The sequence below is a fragment of the Dendrobates tinctorius genome, unplaced genomic scaffold, assembly GCF_039654945.1.
Source record: "Dendrobates tinctorius isolate UK_male_01 unplaced genomic scaffold, ASM3965494v1 ptg000155l, whole genome shotgun sequence".
Taxonomy (NCBI): domain Eukaryota; kingdom Metazoa; phylum Chordata; class Amphibia; order Anura; family Dendrobatidae; genus Dendrobates; species Dendrobates tinctorius.
The window spans coordinates 18,884,356-18,905,918 of record NW_027361822.1 but is presented as its reverse complement, the minus strand read 5'-3'; the positions used below and the strand labels follow the sequence as shown (position 1 = coordinate 18,905,918).

The following is a 21,563-nucleotide window of genomic DNA, read 5'->3' as shown; positions in this document are numbered from 1 at the left end:
GGAGACCCGCTTCTTTAAACTGGGAAAACATTTTTCGGAGGTCATCCTCATCCTCCACGTCTGTTCCGACACTACCTCTAGATCACCAGGGCGAACGTGTTCCATGATGCAACAGCCATGCTATTGTTTTCAAGGGTGTTTATGATGCCCGTAAACAAAATTCTGACACAGTACGTTGATTGCGTCCCCCCCAGGGGTAAATGTTTGTCAGCCCATGCACCTAGTGTATGGGCATTATAAGTTATGGGAGACCCGCTCCTTTAAACTAAGAAACATTTTTAGGAGGCCATCCTCCACGTCGTTCTGACACTCACCTCTAGATCACCAGGGCCAACGTGTTCTGTGATGCAACAGCCAACCTATTCTTTTCAAGGGTGTTTATGATGCCTGTAAGCAAAATGTTGACACAGTACATTGATGCGTACCCCCCAGGGGTAAATGTTTATCAGCCCATGTACCTAGTGTATGGCCATTACAAGTAAAGGAGACCCGCTCCTTTTACCCCTTCACTACCAAGGGTGGTTTGCACGTTAACTCCCAGGCCAATTTTTACAATTCTGACCACTGTCCCTTTATGAGGCAATAACTCTTCCATGAATCCCGGTGATTCTGACATTGTTTTCTCGTGACATATTGTACTTCATGTTAGTGGTAAAATTTCATTCATATAACTTGCGTTTATTTGTGAAAAAAGTGGAAATTTGGTGAAAATTTTGCAATTTTCCAACTGTGAATTTTTATGCTCTTAAATCACAGAGATATGGCACTCAAAAAACTTAATAAGTAACATTTCCCACCTGTTTACTTTACATCAGCACAATTTGGGAACCAAAATTTTTTTTTGTTAGGAAGTTATAAGGGTTAAAATTTGACTAGCGATTTCTCATTCTTACAACACCATTTTATTTTTAGGGACCACATCACATTTGAAGCCACTTTGAGGGGTCTATATGATAGAAAATACACAAAAGTGACACCATTCTAAAAACTGCACCCCTCAAGGTGCTCAAAAACACATTCAAGAAGTTTATTAACCCTTCAGGTGCTTCACAGGAATTTTTTGAATGTTTAAAAAAATGAACATTTAACTTTTTTTCACAAAAAAAAAATACTTCAGGTTCTATTTTTTTATTTTACCAAGGGTAACAAGAGAAATTGGACTGCAAACATTATTGTGCAATTTGTCCTGACTATGCTGATACCTGATATGTGGGGGGAATCACTGTTTGGGCGCATGGCAGAGCTCAGTTTGGCTTTTTCACTGCAAAATTGGCTGGAATTCAGATTGGACACCATGCCACCTTTGGAGAGCCCCTGATGTACCTAAACAGTGGAAACCCCCCACAAGTGACCCCATTTTGGAAACTAGACCCCCCAAGGAACTTATCTAGATATGTGGTGGGCACTTTGAACCCCCAAGGGCTTCACAGAAGTTTATAACGTACAGCCGTACAATTAAAAAAATCATATTTTTTCCACAAATGATCTTTTCACCCCCAATTTTTATTTTCCCAAGAGTAACAGGCCCCCAAAAGTTATTGTGCAATTTGTCCTGAATACACTGATACCCCATATATGGGGGTAAACCACTATTTGGGCACTATTTGGGCTCAGAAGGGAAGCAGCGCCATTTAACTTTTTTGGCTGGAATTGAGATTGGATGCCATGTCGCGTTTGGAAAGCCCCTGATGTGCCAAAACAGTGGAAATCCCCCAATTTTAACTCCAAACCTAACCCTAGCCCTAACCCTAGCCCTAATGGGAAAATGGAAATAATCAGCGATCTGTCACAGGCACTGCTGCAGGCTTCCTCATGCCTGCGCTCTGCGGGCTGTGAAGAAGCCAGCTCCCTGCAGTCCCCCGTCGCCATATTGGATCCGGAGACCTGCAGGGAAAGCGACCCCCACAGCGGCACTGCACATCACGCTGCTGTGGGGGTCAAAGGGAAGCACGGAGGGAGCCCCCTCCCTGCCGATGCTTCCTTTAATCCCTGGTACACCGCGATCATGTTTTATCGCGGTGTGCCAGGGGTTAACGTGTCGGGGGCGGTCCGTGACCGCCCCTGACACATTGTGCCGGGTGTCAGCTGTGATAATCAGCTGACACTCGGCCGCGATCAGCGGCGCTCACCATGTGAGCGCCGCTGATCGCATTAGACGTACTATTCCGTCCTTGGGACTTAGGTCCCAGGTCACATGGACGGAATAGTACATCCAATGTAGGAAAGGGGTTAAACTGGGAAAACATTTTTCGGAGGCCATCCCCATCCTCCACGTCTGTTCCAACACCACCTCTAGTTCATCAGGGTGAACGTGTTCCATGATGCAACAGCCACGCTATTCTTTTCAAGGGTGTTTATGATGTCCGTAAACAGAATGTTGACACAGTAGGTAGATGCGTACCCCCCAGGGGTAAATGTTTGTCAGCCCATGCACCTAGTGTATGGCCATTACAAGTATAAGAGACCCACTCCTTTAAACTGGGAAAATATTTTTCAGAGGCCATCCTCCACCTATCTTCCTTGGGGGATTGAAATGCATGAAAATTTGGGGCAGGCCTTGTATTCACTTCATGGGCAAACTTTATGTGACTTACAAAAATCATAATAATGGGAATTTTAGTTTTCCTGTGGCCATCCAGTACGTGGGTCCAAAGGCTTATTGGGGTGTATGTACCTTTGGGCCGGGGCAGGCCTTGCATTCAATGCATAAACAAACATTATGGGAGTACCAAATAAATAATGTAAACTTGGTTTTCTTGTGGCCATCCAGTACGTGGGTTCAAAGGCTTATTGGGGTGCGTGTAACTTTAGGTCAGGGCAGGCCTTGCATTCAATGCATAAGCAAACAGTTTGGGAGTGTCAAATGAATACTGAGGACTTGGTTTTCCTGTGGCCATCCAGTATGTGGGTTCAAAGGCTTATTGGGATGTGTGTAACTTTGGGCCACTGCAGGCCTTCCATTCAATGCATAATCGAACAGTATGGAAGTACCAAATGAATACTTGGAACTTTGGTTGCATGTGGTCATCCATGACATCTGTTCAGTTGGTTGTTTTGGTGCATCCAATTTTTGGGCAGCCCTGCCACTCACTGCATACACAATAACAGTATAAGGGACCCACTGTTTTATTAATGGGAGCAACAAAGCATAGCCGGCTGATTTGTCTCTAAGAATTGTAAGGGCCGACTGCTGGCCCTATAAAAATAGGCTTTGTGGCTTTCAGAGTCCCCTTTCATAAATGAAACAGGATGTGTCTGATGATGTGTCACTCACCACATGGCCAAATAAGGTTGTAAAATGTTAATGACATTTCCCAGTGAAAGCATTTGTCTAGGTTGAAAGCAATGCTAAAGTTGAAAAATGCATCAAAAACACTGCAAGTGAACATAGCCCAAGTGGTGGAGGAACTATTTTGATTTGGGTTATATATTTTGCCTTACATGCAAATCATTACCCTGGAAAGGATGTTCCTTATCATATTTCCATCATATTTCCATTCCAAAATCCATTTTGGTTTCATTTTTGTATGTTTTATCGCGCGTATTCACAGCTGTGACCTGGGAGTCATAAATGTTTCCAGGAGTATTCCCCATGATGTTCCCATGTCATGTAAGCACGATTCCATCAAATTCAGATGTTTTTAGACCCTATAATGACCCCCGGGTGGGGGGGGGTCACAGCAAAAATGCTTGATTTTCCAATAGAATTACATTGGGCTCGTTGCTCAGGTCAAGCACCCGAGCATTCCAATTTGCTCAACCCGAGCAACGAGCACTTTAGTGCTCAGTCATCACTAATAATGATTCCATGTTTATTGAATAAAATATACCTTTATTTTTTTGGCAGATAACTGGACCATGATCTCGGAGAAATACCTGATATTTTCAGATTTTAGTGCAAATTATCCTAGTATCACACCTGATACATTTGAAGAGCATCCAATTATGCCAGACATACCTCCAGTACTTCGTAAGAAAAATAAATACAACAAAAGGGATGGTGAATGTCAAAGAGCACTTAAAAGAGAGAAGCAATTTTCATGTTTAGGATGTGGGAAATGTTGTAAATCGAAATATGATCTTACTAATCATCAGAGAATTCATACAGGGGAGAAGCCATTTTCATGTTCAGAATGTGGGAAATGTTTTGCTGACAAATCAGCACTTGCTCAACATCAGAAAATTCACACAGGTGAAAAGCCATTTTCATGTTTAGAATGTGGAAAATGTTGTTTAACGAAATCTCATCTTACCAAACATCGGAGAATTCACACAGGCGAGAAGCCATTTTCATGCTCAGAATGTGTAAAAAGTTTTTCAGACAAATCATCTCTTGCTCGGCATCAGAAAATTCACACAGGGGAAAAGCCATTTTCATGTTCAGAATGTGGGAAATGTTGTATAACAAAATCTGACCTTACTAAACATCAGAGAATTCACACAGGAGAGAAGCCATTTTCATGCTCAGAATGTGTAAAAAGTTTTTCAGACAAATCATCTCTTGCTCAGCATCATAAAATTCACACAGGGGAGAAGCCATTTTCATGTTCTGAATGTGGAAAATGTTGCATAATGAAATCTGATCTTACTAAACATCAAAGAATTCACACAAGAGAGAGGCCATTTACATGTTCAGAATGTGGAAGATGTTTTAAATGGAAAACAAATCTTGCTACACATTTGAAAATTCACACAGGGGAGAAACCATTTTCATGTTCAGAGTGTGGGAAATGTTTTACACGGAAATCACCTTTTGTTAGACACCCGAGAATTCACACAGGAGAGAAGCCATTTTCATTTTCCATATGTGGGAAATGTATAACGAAATCTGATCTTAATAAACATCAGAGAAATCACACAAGAGAGAAACCATTTTCATGTTCAGAATGTGGAAAATGTTTTATTCGGAAAACAAATCTTGCTACACATTTGAAAATTCACACAGGGGAAAAGCCATTTTCATGTTCAGAATGTGGGAAATGTTTTATAAGGAAATCTGATCTTACTAAACATCAGAGAATTCACACAGGAGAGAAACCATTTTCATGCTCAGAATGTGTAAAAAGTTTTTCAGACAAATCATCTCTTGTTCAGCATCAGAAAATTCACACAGGGGAGAAGCCATTTTCATGTTCAGAATGTGGGAAATGTTTTATAACGAAATCTGATCTTACTAAACATCAGCGAATTCACACAGGGGAGAAGCCATTTTCATGTTCCAAATGTGGGAAATGTTTTCAACGGAAAAAAACTCTTACTGGACATCTGAGAATTCACACTGGGGAGTAGCAATTTTTCTCCTCGAATTCCTGAAATATTTTACAAACACATGAAATCTAGTTACACATTGGAGAATTCATACAGGGGAGAAGTAATTTTCATTTTCAGAATGTGTGTAAAATTTTCTTACATGTTTAATATTTTTACTAAGAAAAATTACACAGGCAGGTAGACACTGTCTTTTAAATAATTTACTTGGCGAATTACGCAAGTTACAAGCAATATAAATTCACATGTGGTCATATAAGAGAAATGGAAGACAATTTACGGCACTAAATGATGACTAATAAATATAAGCAATTACCAATAAACAATGGAAATAAAGCAGCTATAAACTGATTGGCCACTTTATTAGAGACAACCATCTATTTCTATGTTGGGCCTCCTCTGCTCTTTCTAAGTGCAGCAATTTCTTGTCACAAAAAATTGAAATGCAGGAATATTGGCCCATGAAGGCTGGCTATCTTCTCGCAAACATGGCAAAAAACCTGGGCTGTGGAGTCGGAGTCGTGGAGTCAGAGTCGGTGCTCATTTTGGTGGAGTCGGAGTTGGAGTCGGTATAAAATGGTCTGACTCCGACTCCTAAAATATATAATAAATTGGGTACAGTAGTTCAATGCAGAATGTGCTGAATATTTTGTCATAGGAGTTATGAAATGTCCTATAAATGACTTCTATTCCTGATCTAAGGCTACATTCACACACAGCGTTTTTCCTGCGTTTTTTGAGAATACGTTTTTCAGTTGCAAAGGCAGATCAGTTTTTTAAAAAACGGCATCACCTGAAAGGTTTTTGAGCTCATAGCTAATGTTTTCAATAGCAAAAGCAGATTAGAAATCTGCTCTATCTATATATCCATTTATCCATATCTGTCTATCCATATCATGTCTGTACCAAAAAGAATGTAAGCCGGATAGCACACAGACTAACACTCCTTTTCTTTAGCACCAGTCAGGTACACCTCATAGCTGCCCAAAAGGATGCCCAGGACAGGCATTGCTCGTCTTCAGTAACACATCAACATCAATTGATAGTTGGAATAAATAGACTGCATTCACCACCACATCTTCTTAAGGTGCAGGCTTTATTTTCAAGTGTAGGGGTGTGCAGTATGAGGTTCTGCAGCAGCTGAGGTGTGCAGTATGAAATTCTGCAGAACAGTATGAGGTTCTGCCCCCCCCTAGGTTTGATCCTGGCTACGCCCATAGTGTGAATGTAGCCTGAGGATCTAGGCTTTATCTTAGCCGAGATAAGTCATAGTGTGTGTGTGTGTATATATATATATATATATATATATATATATATATATATAGTACAGACCAAAAGTTTGGACACACCTTCTCAATCAAAGCGTTTTCTTTATTTTCATGACTGAAAATTGTAGATTCACTCTGAAGGCATCAAAACTATGAATTAACACATGTGGAATTATATAATTAACAAAAAAGTGTGAAACAACTGAAAATACTGTATGTCTTATATTCTAGGTTCTTCAAAGTAGCCACCTTTTGCTTTGATTTCTGCTTTGCACACTCTTGGCATTCTCTTGATGAGCTTCAAGAGGTAGTCACCGGAAATGGTTTTCACTTCACAGGTGTGCCCTGTCAGGTTTAATAAGTGGGATTTCTTGCCTTATAAATGGGGTTGGGACCATCAGTTGTGTTGTGCAGAATCTGGTGGATACACAGCTGATAGTCCTACTGAATAGACTTAGAATTTGTATTATGGCAAGAAAAAAGCAGCTGAGTGAAGAAAAACGAGTGGCCATCATTACTTTAAGAAATGAAGGTCAGTCAGTCTGAAAAATTGGGAAAACTTTGAAAGTGTCCCCAAGTGCAGTGGCAAAAAACATCAAGCGCTACAAAGAAACTGGCTCATATGAGGACCGCCCCAGGAAAGGAAGACCAAGAGTCACCTCTGCTGCGGAGGATAAGTTCATCTGAGTCACCAGCCTCAGAAATCGCAGTTTAACAGCAGCTCAGATTAGAGACCAGGCCAATGCCACACAGAGTTCTAGCAGCAGACACATCTCTACAACAACTGCTAAGAGGAGACTTTGTGCAGCAGGCCTTCATGGTAAAATAGCTGCTAGGAAACCACTGCTAAGGACAGGCAACAAGCATGGATGGTGCCAAGATGCGTCCATTCACGCTGAAAACCACTGGTGACCTCGGTGACTTCCTAGCTTTCCCCTTGAAAGTTTTTCTCAGTGTGCGAAGATGTCACTGAGGTCATGGTAGTTGAGTCCAGCTGGGAACGGATATAGCCCAAACAAAAGTTATTCAACGTACTGACCATAAATGAACAATTTAATTAAAAATACCACAAAGGGATATTAGCAAAATATGTTAATAACAAAGATAAGATATTGCAAAAAGAAATTTTATTCTTATTTTCACAGAAAATCATATATAATATGAGAGTAAAAATATAAAAACACAAATGTGTGCAGGGGGCACAGAAACGACCACAATGGCTGACAAGAAAAATAGATATACACAACCACAATATATAAATAGAATAAATTAAAAATATGTATCTTTATATTAAAAAAGTAACCAAAATATATATACATGATTATCAAGTGATTAAATCTACTATACATGAGGGATTTCCTACTCATCAAAGTGCAGTGCATAATTATTGCAAGTGCCTAGGTATTTGGAGTATGCACTACGGTACTAAATCTCTGAGCAATTGTGCAAAAAAGTAAAGTGCATGTGCCAGAGGTATCATTCACCTCTCAATGTGAACAGCCATAGACAATATAATAAAGTGCAATAGCGATAATAATGAAAGTATAATACTGACCATTAGGCTCTTCCCTGCCCCTGCACACTCTCCAGCATGCGTTTCGGTACCGCTTCATCAGGGAGTGATGTGAGCAGGGTATACCTCCAAATAAATAGAGTGACAACAGCTGTAAACAATATTCAATCAGGATCGCCATAGTTACATGGCGCCGACACTCATACATCCACCGCCATCCTGGGTCGAAACCCCAGAAGTACATATCCAAGTGCGACCAGGTCACAGTCAGCTATGCAAGATCCAAGCAACCAACCATGGGATAGGGCGGGCGCATGCATGGTGTGGCGCACAGCACTCCTGCAGCCATCTTAAAAAAGGGAAACATAAGGAAGAGCACATATGCAAAGATGGGATGTCATAAAATACAATTTTAGAATGGCCAGATGATTAAATATAATAGAAAAATAAGTGAAATCAATATAAAGTGGCAGCTATATACAAATATGAATAAAGTTAAAAATGATAAATAAGATGAGTAATAGTGAAAATGTAAAATAAATAAAATATAAATTTGCAAAGAGGAGTGCAAAAAATATGAATAATGTAAATGAAAAATAATCATTACAAAATATTTAGTGAAAAAATTACACTTTCAAAATCTAGCAAAAGTAGTATTATCTTGTTTTCTCCATAAAATATATTTATGGTATCCATACATATACTCAAAATATCTGTTATCTCCTTCATATAAAAATGTAAAAAAAATATATACATGTGCAAGACCAAATATTTTCGCTACAAAGAGGAGCACCAACTCTAAAAAATATAACAATAGATAAAATATATGAGAATATATATATATATATATATATACACTCACTGGCCACTTTATTAGGTACACCATGCTAGTAACGGGTTGGACCCCCTTTTGCCTTCAGAACTGCCTCAATTCTTCGTGGCAGAGATTCAACAAGGTGCTGGAAGCATTCCTCAGAGATTTTGGACCATATTGACATGATGGCATCACACAGTTGGCGCAGATTTGTCGGCTGCACATCCCTGATGCGAATCTCCCGTTCCACCACATCCCAAAGATGCTCTATTGGATTGAGATCTGGTGACTGAGGAGGCCATTTGAGTACAGTGAACTCATTGTCATGTTCAAGAAACCAATCTGAGATGATTCGAGCTTTATGACATGGCGCATTATCCTGCTGAAAGTAGCCATCAGATGTTGGGTACATTGTGGTCATAAAGGGATGGACATGGTCAGCAACAATACTCAGGTAGGCTGTGGCGTTGCAACGATGCTCAATTGGTACCAAGGGGCCCAAAGAGTGCCAAGAAAAAATTCCCCACACCATGACACCACCACCACCAGCCTGAACCGTTGATACAAGGCAGGATGGATCCATGCTTTCATGTTGTTTACGCCAAAATCTGACCCTACCATCCGAATGTCGCAGCAGAAATCGAGACTCATCAGACCAGGCAAAGTTTTTCCAATCTTCTACTGTCCAATTTCGATGAGCTTGTGCAAATTGTAGCCTCAGTTTCCTGTTCTTAGCTGAGAGGAGTGGTACCCAGTGTGGTCTTCTGCTGCTGTAGCCCATCTGCCTCAAAGTTCGACGCACTGTGCGCTCAGAGATGCTCTTCTGCCTACCTTGGTTGTAACGGGTGGCAATTTGAGTCACTGTTGCCTTTCTATCAGCTCGAACCAGTCTGCCCATTCTCCTCTGACCTCTGGCATCAACAAGGCATTTCCGGCCACAGAACTGCCGCTCACTGGATTTTTTTTCTTTTTCGGACCATTCTCTGTAAACCCTAGAGATGGTTGTGCGTGAAAATCCCAGTAGATCAGCAGTTTCTGAAATACTCAGACCAGCCCTTCTGGCACCAACAATCATGCCACGTTCAAAGGCACTCAAATCACCTTTCTTCCCCATACTGATGCTCGGTTTGAACTGCAGGAGATTGTCTTGACCATGTCTACATGCCTAAATGCACTGAGTTCCCGCCATGTGATTGGCTGATTAGAAATTAAGTCTTAACACACAGTTGGACAGGTGTACCTAATAAAGTGGCCAGTGAGTGTATATATATATATATATATATATAGAAGAGTGGAGAAAGAAATTTTTATTAATTAAATATAAAAAATAATAAAATAAGTAAATGAAATAAAGTATATAAAGAAAACTACAGGAAGCTAGAAAAACCCCACTCTTCTTTCAGACCACACGGAGTCATATTCTGCAACGTGGTAATCCACTTGCACTATCTTTGTGCAGTTTCCTAGTTAGACCCCCTCTCCTATTTCCCAGATAAATAAGGTCAATACCTCTCACCTGAAGTGAGATTGGCCAGCGTGAAAGCGATGAAAATGTCTTCAATGGTTTTAATTGTAAAATGCTTTCACGATCATTGGGAGCAATTTTTTGCGCTACTCGAATATCCTTAATGTGTTTAAGGGTTCTAACATGCAACTCGCATGTAGTCTTTCCAACATACATAGAATTATATGGACAGGTTGCCAAATATATGACCATAGATGTACGACAATTAATAAAATGTAAAATCTTATATTCACGTTTACCAAATGAATCATAGAAAATATTAGTTTTGATCACATATTGGCAAGCCTTGCATGTACCACATTTGTAAGATCCCCACTTAGGACCCTTGGATTCAAAAATATAACGAGAAACTGGAGGAACATAATGACTATGAATCAGTGAGTCATGCAAAGTCTTGCTACGTTTAGCAATAATAAATGGACGTTCAGGCAATATTTTACACAAAGTTGGATCTTGCAAAAGAATTGGCCAAAATTTTGAAATAATGTTGTTGTCACGTGGACCCGTCCTGTGTGACGCGACCAGCAGTCCGGTAACTAGAACAACAGGACGCGGCACGTGATAGTGTCCTGTGTGACATGGCTCGCAGGCCAGTAACTAAAACAACATGACAAAGGGAAGGGAAACAGTTACAACGTTGGGCCCTACGATAGGGAAAGGGGACGTGGAGACCTCCTGCACTCCCCTGAGTCAGTGTCCCTAACGCTCCTAATGTTTCCTATGCCGGTTCCGCACCGGGTGCCGATCAGGAACCTGTCACCCTAGCACACCCTACACCTATCCCTTGCTAGGGAGCTGGGTGGCACAGGCACTGGCCCTACCGCTGTACTAATACACACTAAGGAAAAGCACAAACAGGGAAACACCACTTAGCTTTACTCTGTTGCACTTGCTCCTGGCAACAGTCCAGCACCAGCATGCAGCTCTCCTCCTGAATCGCTGCCACCAAGCTCTGTCAGAGCTACAAGAAAATTTATGACTCCTTTCACACCAAGGCTAAGACAGTGCTGCAGGGAACGCTCTCAGCTCCTTCCACCAAGGATCGTTGAAATGAACATCACCAACACTGATTGCAACACCTGTGACTTTTATAGCAGAGCCAGCAATCACACCTGCATTATAATCATGTGCACTTAACTAAAGAAACTAGAGTGCAATGACGCTCACCACCACTGGGGCAAACTTAGAACAAGCGACACCACAGTGCAATAATCCTAGTGGCCACTGGGGGCAAAAACCAACCTTAAGCACAGCTTAGGGAAAAAAAAAGTTACCTGTGCTTTTTTTCAGTCCTGATCCAGCATGGATCATGACAGTTATCCATTTCACGCCATCTTGAGTGATAGTTCGATATAAGACGAACCTGTCCATCACTTTGTTTAGTTTTGGTCCTAGAAACCTAAAGGGATTGAAAATTCGTTTCCTTTGCTCTAATATATGCTTTCTGGATATCACTAACACGATAACCCCATTGCAGAAATCTAGAAGAAAGTTCTTTGGCTTGTAGTTCAAAAGTCTCTTCTTGATCACATATCCATCTGGCTCTTAAAAATTGGCCCTTGGGTATAGCTCGAATAACATGAGCATGATGAGATGATCTGGCATGGAGTAGTGCGTTAACACTTGTCTCTTTCCAAAAAATTCTTGTATGACGTTGCCCAGATTCATCCACCGATATTCCCAAATCCAGAAAATGGATAGAGGCCTGTGTGATGATCCAGGTTATGTTAACAGTGTTGTTATTCAAATATTCAAGATATGTTTCCAGCTCAGTTCTTGATTCCTGCCAGACAAATATGATGTCATCAATAAATCTCATCCAAGATGTTACTGACCCCATAAACGTAGAATCCATATTCAAGACATACTCATGTTCCCATAATACCATGAAAAGGTTTGCATAAGATGGTGCAAAAGCCTCACCCATTGCCACACCTTTTTTTTGAAGATAGAATCTATCTTTGAACACAAAATAATTGTGAGACAACGCATTCTTCAATAGTCTCATGAGAAATCCTATGAGAGCGTCAACAAGTTTACGACTGGATAAATAGCGTTTGACTGCGTTGAGACCTTGTTCATGTGGTATTGATGTGTAGAGAGACTCTACATCAAAAGTAATAGCATACATATCCCCACTCATGCATACTCCATCTAATCTCTGTAGTGCCTCAGTCGTATCCTTTATATATGAGGGTATTTCAAATACAGTCGGTTTCAGATAGTAGTCCAAAAATTGGGAGACTGGTTCCAATAAACTGCCATTGCCCTATATTTAGGCATCCTGGGGGATCTTGTTGCACTCTTATGGACTTTTGGCAATAAATAAAATGTTGGAACAGATGGTGAAATAATACGTAAACCCTCTCAAACTTTTGTGGTCATGATACCCTCCTCTAATGCCAAGTCCAAAATATCAAATAATTCTTTTTGATAAACTGGAGTTGGGTCTCTTGAGACAAGCGTTGGTAACATGCTGGATGATTTAACTGTCTAAAAGCTTCTCTCTCATACTGCGTGGATGGCCATACCACAATGTTTCCACCTTTGCCAGATGGTTTAAAAATGATTCCTCTCATTTTACTTAGTTCTTCCAATGCTTCCCTTTGTTCTTGACTGAGGTTATCATATGGTCTGTGCATTGGTATTTGTCGTAATTCACTACAAACCATTCTCACAAAAACTTCTATTGTAGAATTTAATGTGAGAGGGGGAAAGTTTTAGATTTTTTATTGATAAAGGTTGGAAGGTTACCTGAAATTTCCTCTTGTTCAATAAGGAGATCCTCTAGTGTCTGTATCACCGCCAATAATTCTTCCTCTGTAGAGAAAATAGTAACATAGTTTTGAAGGCTGAAGGAAGACCTTATGTCCATCTAGTTCAGCCTATTTTTAGTGCAGCTGTTCTGCATTGTTGATCCTGGGGAAGGCAAAAAACCCACAGAGTAGAAGCCAATTTTCTCCATAGGGAAAAAATTCCTTCCCCTAAGCTGGGTCAACCTTCTACCTATAATATGTTATTCGTAACCTTCTATACTGTTACAAGAAAAGCATCCATTCCTTTCTTAAATTCATTCAGTGAGTTGGCCATCACCACTTCCTCAGGAAGAGAATTCCGGAGCCTCACTGCTCTTACCATGAAGAACCCTCTTCTATGCTGGTGCAGAAATTGTCTTTCCTCCAAACAAAGAGAATGCCCCCTTGTTCTTGTCACAGTCCTTGGTACAAACAGTTCATTGGAGAGATATCTGTGTTGCCCTCTGATATACTTGTACATATATATTAAGTCTCCATTAAGTCTTCTCTTTTCTAAATAGACCTAATTTTGATAACCTTTCTGGGTATTGTAGTGAACCAACTCCATTTATCATTTTAGTAGCCCGCCTTTGAACCCTTTCAAGCTCAGTAATGTCTTTCTTGAGCACCGGCGTCCAAAATTGCACACAATACTCCAAGTGTGGTCTGACGAGTGATTTGTACAGAGGGAGAATTATGTTTTCATCTCGTGTCTCCAGACCTCTTCTAATGCATCCCATGACCCTATTTGCTTTGGTGGCAGCTGCCTGACACTGGGCACTCCAATTTAGCTTCTTATTGACTAAGATACCTAAGTCTTTATCCATGTCTGATTTCCCCAGCAGTTTCCCATTTAGTAAGTAATTGTAGCATCTGTTTCTCCTTCCCATGTGCATAACCTTACACTTATCTGTGTTAAACCTCATTTGCCATTTTTCAGCCCAATTCTCCAATTTACACTGGGACATTACTGTAAAGTAAAAAAAAAATCATGTGTACAAATTTATAAAAAATCCCTAAATAAACTAAAAATATTCCCTAATAAATTTTTTTTTGTAAATAAAAAGAATAAAAGTGCACATATTTAGTATCGCCGTGTCCGTAACGACCCGCACTATAAAACTGTCTCACTAGTTAGCCCCTTTAGTGAACCCCTTAAAAAAAATAAAAAACAAAGTAAACAACAATGCCTTATCATCATTTGTGGGGGTTTCCACTGTTTAAGCACATCATGGCCTTTCCATACGTGACATGGCATCCGTTTTCAATTCCAGCCAATTTTACGTCAAACGGCTCTAATTCCCTTTTGAGCTCTGCCATGCACCCAAACAGGGTTTTACCCCCACATATTAGCATACTCATTACAAATTGCACAATAACTTTTATTGTCCAATTTCTCCTGTTACCCTTGGTAAAATAAAAAAATTGGACCTGAATTAAAATTTTTGTGAAAAAAAAGTTAAATGTTCATTTTTTTTAAACATTCAAAAAATTCCTGTGAAGCACCTGAAGGGTTAATAAACTTCTCGAATGTGGTTTTGAGTACCGTCAGGAGGGCAGTTTTTAGAATGGTGTTACTGCTGGGTATTTTCTATCATATAGACCCTTCAAAGTGACTTCAAATGTGATGTAGTCCCTAAAAAAAAGGTGTTGTAAAAATGAGAAATCGTTGTCAAATTTTAACCCTTATCACTTCCTAACAAAAAAAAAATTTGGTTCCAAAATTGTGCTGATGTAAAGTAAACATGTGGGAAATGTTACTTATTAAGTTTTTTGTGTGCGCCATATCTTTGTGATTTAAGGGCATAAAAATTCGAAGTTGGAAAATTGTGAAATTTTCACCAAATTTCCATTTTTTTCACAAATAAATGCAAGTTATATCAATGAAATTTTACTACTATCATGAAGGACAATATGTCACAAGAAAACAATGTTAGAATCACTGGGATCCATGGAAGCGTTTCAGAGTTATTACCTCAAAAAAGGGACAGTGGTCAGAATTGTAAAAATTGGCCTGGTCATTAACGTGCAAACCACCCTTGGGGGTAAAGGGGTTAATATAATTATCCATCAATTCCGAATTCCTTTTGTCAACATCAATAAGGATTTCCAAAAAGGGACGAGAGCATGCATTACAAGTATCTTCCCATTTTTTTATTAATATCTCATCCTCCATGGGAAAAGATGGGAAAACTTGTATGCATAAACCACGTGTCCAAGTGAAAACGGAGCCTCACTAACCAGAGGTAACCTCAATGATGTCATCACCGGTCTCTGAGGCTGCGCTCACAGCAGTTTAGTGAAAACTGTTTAATTTTATTTCAAATAAAGAACTTCATTCTGGCTGTGTGTTTATTTACAATACAACTATAGGATTAGTAATGGATAGGGGTCTTATAGACGCCTCTCCATTACTAAGCCATGGGTTATCACCTGACAATACAAAAAGGTGACATGAACCCCACTTGCCATCGCTACAGGGTAAGTGGGAGAGCCATTCAAAGCGCCAGAATTGGTGCATCTAAGAGATGTGCCTTTTCTGGGCAGCTGCAGGATATTTTTAGGCTGGGGGGGCCAATATCCATGGCCTCTTACCACCCTGAGAATACCAGCCATCAGCTGTCAGCTTTAGCAAGGTTGGTTGTCAAAAATGGGGACGAACCCACGCAGTTTTGTTTAATTATTTACTTACAGCGCAGAAGCTGCTGATGAATACTCCCATCCACCGCTCCTGCTCTCGCTGTTATTAGCGGCAGCATGTGTCAGCTGATGGGAGCAGTTGTCCCATCAGCTGACACCAGTGACAGGAGGTAAACTTTATACCTCCAATCACAGCTCAGCGTTCACGCTGTCTTTTGACTGTGTGAACAGCGGCTCTCTGACCGGCCGGGATGATTTCACCACCGATCAGAAGCGGTGTTTGCCGTGCTGTCATGCACATCACAGCACAACAAACACCCGGTGTTCGGGCAGCCAAACCCGAACAGTAACAAGGACTTCCTGGTGAAGTTCATGTTTGGTGTCCATGCCCGAACAGTAGGTGTTCGGTACGGTCACCAAACTTTACTGTTTGGATTGGCCCATCTCCACTCATTATGATTTAAAAAGAGAAAACAGTAGTTTGACAATATGTGGCTTCAACCAACCACTAACCATGAGTGGAGAAAAAGTTTTGGTGTTATCATTCATATTCTCAGAAAAAAGGCCAAGAAAGCAAAAATTCTGCTGGGGTATGTAAACTTTTTAGCACAACTGTACATACACATGCTGGCTGCGCACAGACAGTATACAGTGAAGGAAATTATCATTTGATCCCTTGCTGATTTTGTAAGTTTGACCACGGACAAAGACATGAACAGTCTATAATTTTAAGGGTAGGTTAATTTTAACATTGAAAGATAGAATATCAAAAATAAATCCAGAAAATCACATTGTATAAATGATATACATTTATTTGCATTTTGCAGTGAGAAATAAGTATTTGATTCCTTTGGAAAACAAGACTTAATACTTGGTGGCAAAACCCTTGTTGGCAAGCACAGCAGTCAGACATTTTTTATAGTTGATGATGAGGTTTGCACACATGTCAGGAGGAATTTTGGTCCACTCCTCTTTCAGATCATCTGTAAATCATTAAGATTTTGAGGCTGTCACTTGGCAACTCGTAGCTTCAACTGCCTCCATGAGTTTTGTATGAGATTAAGGTCTGGAGACTGGCTAGGCCACTCCATAACCTTAATGTTTCTTTTTGAGCCACTCCTTTGTTGCCTTGGCTGTATATTTTGGGTCATTGTCTTGCTGGAAGATCCAGCTACGACCCATTTTTAATGTCCTGGAGGAGGGAAGGAGGTTGTCACTCAGTATTTTACAGGACATGGCTCTATACATTCTCCTATTGATGTGGTGAAGTAGTCATGTGCTCTTAGCAAAGAAACTGTCATAATCCCTGTGCAGGTTTTGACCTGCACACCAAGGGTTAATGTCTTGATCCCAGTGCAGGTTCTGACCTGCACACCTGGGGTTAATTATTGTGGCCTCTTTGGTTCGGGGAGTTTCTTATAGCCCTGGGAAGCTCCAATCCCCGTCAGTTACACTTTTGCCATTGGCCGAGTGTGGTGACCCCTGTGTGCCTGTGCCTTTTGCCTGCTTTCTAGATTGTTTCTATGGTTCTGACCCGGTTCTGTCCCCCGTTGTGAGTTTGCCTGTTGATTCTGTACTGTTTATCTGTTCCTCTAGTTTCTGACTTCTTGGCTATGTCCTGACTATCCGTTCTGTCTAGCCCTTTTGGTATTGTCGTGCTATCTCGTGTTTTGACCCCGGCTTGATCTGGTTTATGTCTCATGTCTATGCCCCTTGGTAACTTTGTCCCGTAGTTACCTTTCTAGTTTTCCTTCAGCTCAGCTCTCTGAAGCTTAGGCCACGCCTCCAGCAGTCACGTGCTTCAGGTCCTGTTAGCCTGAAGCACGCATCTTCACCACTGCTGCCCCACTCCACAGGTATCTCTGAGCAGTTTGTCTTACTCAGGACACGCGCACTGGCTCAGTGAGCAAGTGCAGTACGGTGTCTCTGACAGAAACACCCCCAAAACATAACATTTCCACCTCCATGCTTGACATTGGGGAAGGTGTTCTTTGGGTCATAGGCACCATTTTTCTTCTTCCAAACACGGTGGTTAAGTTAATGCCAAAGAGATCAATTTTTGTCTCATCTGACCATAGCACCTTATTCTAATCACTCACAGGATCATCCAGGTGTTCATTGGTAAATCTCAGAGAGAATATATACACATGCAGGCTGGCTGTGCACAGACAGTATACATAAATACGCAGTATACTGTAGTGCAGCGGTAGCACACTATGCAGTGATGAGGCAGTGACCCAGCAAATTTCAAAGCAAAACATCTCTTGATAACATCTGCAAGGAGTTTGTATGTTCTCCCGGTATTTGCGTGGGTTTTCTCTGGGGACTCCGGTTTCCTTCCACATTCCAAAGACATACTGATAGGGAATCTAGATTGTGAGCCCCATTGGAGACAGTGCCATTAATGTATGTAAAGCGCTGTGGAATTTATGGCTCTATAAAAATGAGTAAAATAAATAAATAACAAAAACTCAGCAATACACAGTACACAATATCCTCCGGATTGCAGCCAGGAAACAGGACAGTCCACCTCTGGTTCACAGCCGGGCACATATCCTCTGGTTTACAGTCACTAAACACACCAGTCCACCTCTGACCAGTTGCCCTGGGTGACTGCACCGCTGTGTTAATGTTCTACTCACAGCATTACACAGTACACAATATCCTCCGGATCACAGAAGGGAACCATATCCTCCAGTTTGCAGTCACTAAACATGCCAGTCCACCTTTGGGCACAGGACAGTCTACCTCCAGTTCACAGCCGGGCACAAGACAATCCACATCTGAGATCAGATGACCGGTGGGCTACTGCACTGCTGTGTACACTGTGGGTGCCAGGCGTTTAAGCTGCCTTGGTTATTTGGCTCCACTTGTCACACGTCTGGACCCCGAGAGCATCATAGGCTATGTTGTGAGGTGAAATTTTAACCCTGCACGTTCCAATTCACTAAACAATTTTGCCCCTAGCTACATAATGGGGAAAAAGTGAAAGGAAAAGTGTTGGAGGCAAATTGACAGCTGCCAGATGTGAACAAGGGGGACTTAAAGAATGAGAGCGATGGCGCCAAAAAGAATATACTGTACAGTTGCTAAGGTGGGGCCCTGTCATGGGATACTCACCACACACGGGGATATGAACACACACACATTTCACCACACATACACCAACCTCGCCACATAAAAGTCGAAACACAAGTCGCCACTCAAAACTCGCCACTCAAAACTCGCCACGCTGTCCCAGATCGGTTTAAAAGATGAAAAATGAGCTGTGATTGGTTGCTATCAGCAACAGTTTTCTTTGTAGACAGTTGTGGTAACTGAGGCCTATTATTCTTATCATTTCTATGGTGTTATCGTCCTTCTGTGAAGCTGGAAATAACACAATTTATTACCGTGCTAACACAGACCACCCTCTGACACAGACTGCAGAGGGAGCCCAGTGTCACACAGGATAAGATTAGATACACGGCTCAGCAGTCAGTATCATACAGGATAGGATTAGATACACGGCTCAGCAGTCAGTATCACACAGGATAGGAATAGATACACAGCTCAGCAGTCAGTATCACACAGGATAGGATTAGATACACGACTCAGCAGACAGTATCATACAGGATAGGATTAGATACACAGCTCAGCAGTCAGTATCACACAGGATAGGATTAGATGCACGGTTTTTATGTGCAATATAATCATAATTTGTTATAACTAACCACAGTTGGTTACTATGCCCAGGCAACGCCGGGCTCTTCAGCTAGTGTAATATGTAGGTCTAGTATAAGCTGCCTGCAGCCATAGGTGTGTGTGTAAAAGACTAAAAGTTCTGTATCCCAGTCAGTCACACTACGTACAGACAATAGACGAGATACAGGGCTGAAAACTGGACCCATGATGTGTCCTCCAGAGCAAGGTGCAGCATCACACTAGGAGTGCCCACTCACCGCCCCACCTTGTGCTGAGTTATTAGTGCCCACTCACCGCCCTGCCATATTCTGAGTTATTAGTGCCCACTCACTGCCCTGCCATGTGCTTAGTTATTAGTGCCCACTCACTGCTCTACCATGTGCTGAGTTATTAGTGCCCACTGACAGCCCCGCCATGTGTGGCGTTATTAGTGCCCACTCGCCGCCCTGCCATGTGCTGATTTATTAGCGCCCACTCACCGCCATGCCATGTACTGTGTTATTAGTGCCCACTCACTGCACCACCAAGTGGTAAATTACTCCCCAAATATTTATTTTTTATATGATGAAATGTATATGCTAAGGCTCCAGGTAATCCACCATCTTAGGTAACATAAATATAAGAACTTGGTGGGTATACACCGATCCTGCAAACATATGAAGGGGACAATATACAGAAATAGGATGGATATATCAGACAATGACAGCATGCAACATAAAAGGACAAAAGGCTGCCATAGCTACAGAAATAAAGCACGGAGCAGGATAGCATGTATAGATTATCTGTACAGTGAAGAAAATAACCTGGAGACAGAGGATCTGTATACACAGCATGATCCATATACACTCACTGGCCACTTTATTAGGTACACCATGCTAGTAACGGGTTGGACCCCCTTTTGCCTTCAGAACTGCCTCAATTCTTCGTGGCAGAGATTCAACAAGGTGCTGGAAGCATTCCTCAGAGATTTTGGACCATATTGACATGATGGCATCACACAGTTGGCGCAGATTTGTCGGCTGCACATCCCTGATGCGAATCTCCCGTTCCACCACATCCCAAAGATGCTCTATTGGATTGAGATCTGGTGACTGAGGAGGCCATTTGAGTACAGTGAACTCATTGTCATGTTCAAGAAACCAATCTGAGATGATTCGAGCTTTATGACATGGCGCATTATCCTGCTGAAAGTAGCCATCAGATGCCTGTTCTTAGCTGAGAGGAGTGGTACCCAGTGTGGTCTTCTGCTGCTGTAGCCCATCTGCCTCAAAGTTCGACGCACTGTGCGTTCAGAGATGCTCTTCTGCCTACCTTGGTTGTAACGGGTGGCAATTTGAGTCACTGTTGCCTTTCTATCAGCTCGAACCAGTATGCCCATTCTCCTCTGACCTCTGGCATCAACAAGGCATTTCCGCCCACAGAACTGCCGCTCACTGGATTTTTTTTCTTTTTCGGACCATTCTCTGTAAACCCTAGAGATGGTTGTGCGTGAAAATCCCAGTAGATCAGCAGTTTCTGAAATACTCAGACCAGCCCTTCTGGCACCAACAATCTTGCCACGTTCAAAGGCACTCAAATCACCTTTCTTCCCCATACTGATGCTCGGTTTGAACTGCAGGAGATTGTCTTGACCATGTCTACATGCCTAAATGCACTGAGTTGCCGCCATGTGATTGGCTGATTAGAAATTAAGTCTTAACACACAGTTGGACAGGTGTACCTAATAAAGTGGCCAGTGAGTGTATATAGCAGAGTAAGGAGTGATAACGTACACCAGGTCTGTATCCATGATAAGTATACAGCACATTTGGATGGAGCCTATACACGGATACCAAATATCTAGTGAGAGTAACCTGGTTGCACTGGATCTGTACACACAGGATGATCAGTATGTATTAAAGATGATGTCACATGCAGGTTACAATACTCCATAAATGGGAAAGGGAATAATCAGCACACAGCAGGGCAGTATAAACAACATTGATCACATTTATCTGGTGCTCAATGCTGAGCACTTACTTTGAAGTCTAAATCTCTGAGTGATGTGAATCAGATG

The 21,563-nt window shown here is 41.4% G+C and overlaps 1 protein-coding gene across 2 annotated transcripts in view; it reads left to right on the top strand.

Annotated features, from left to right (window-relative positions):
- LOC141051029 (uncharacterized) overlaps nt 1–5,615 on the top strand; it is a 70,897-nt gene extending 65,282 nt beyond the window's left edge. For both annotated transcript variants that reach the window (XM_073547824.1, XM_073547826.1), the window contains one exon: nt 3,848–5,615. In XM_073547824.1, coding sequence (XP_073403925.1) covers nt 3,848–5,289 — 1,442 coding nt within the window. In that variant the 3' untranslated portion in view covers nt 5,290–5,615. The remainder of the gene's footprint in view (nt 1–3,847) is intronic.
- Nucleotides 5,616–21,563: the final 15,948 nt, after the last annotated feature.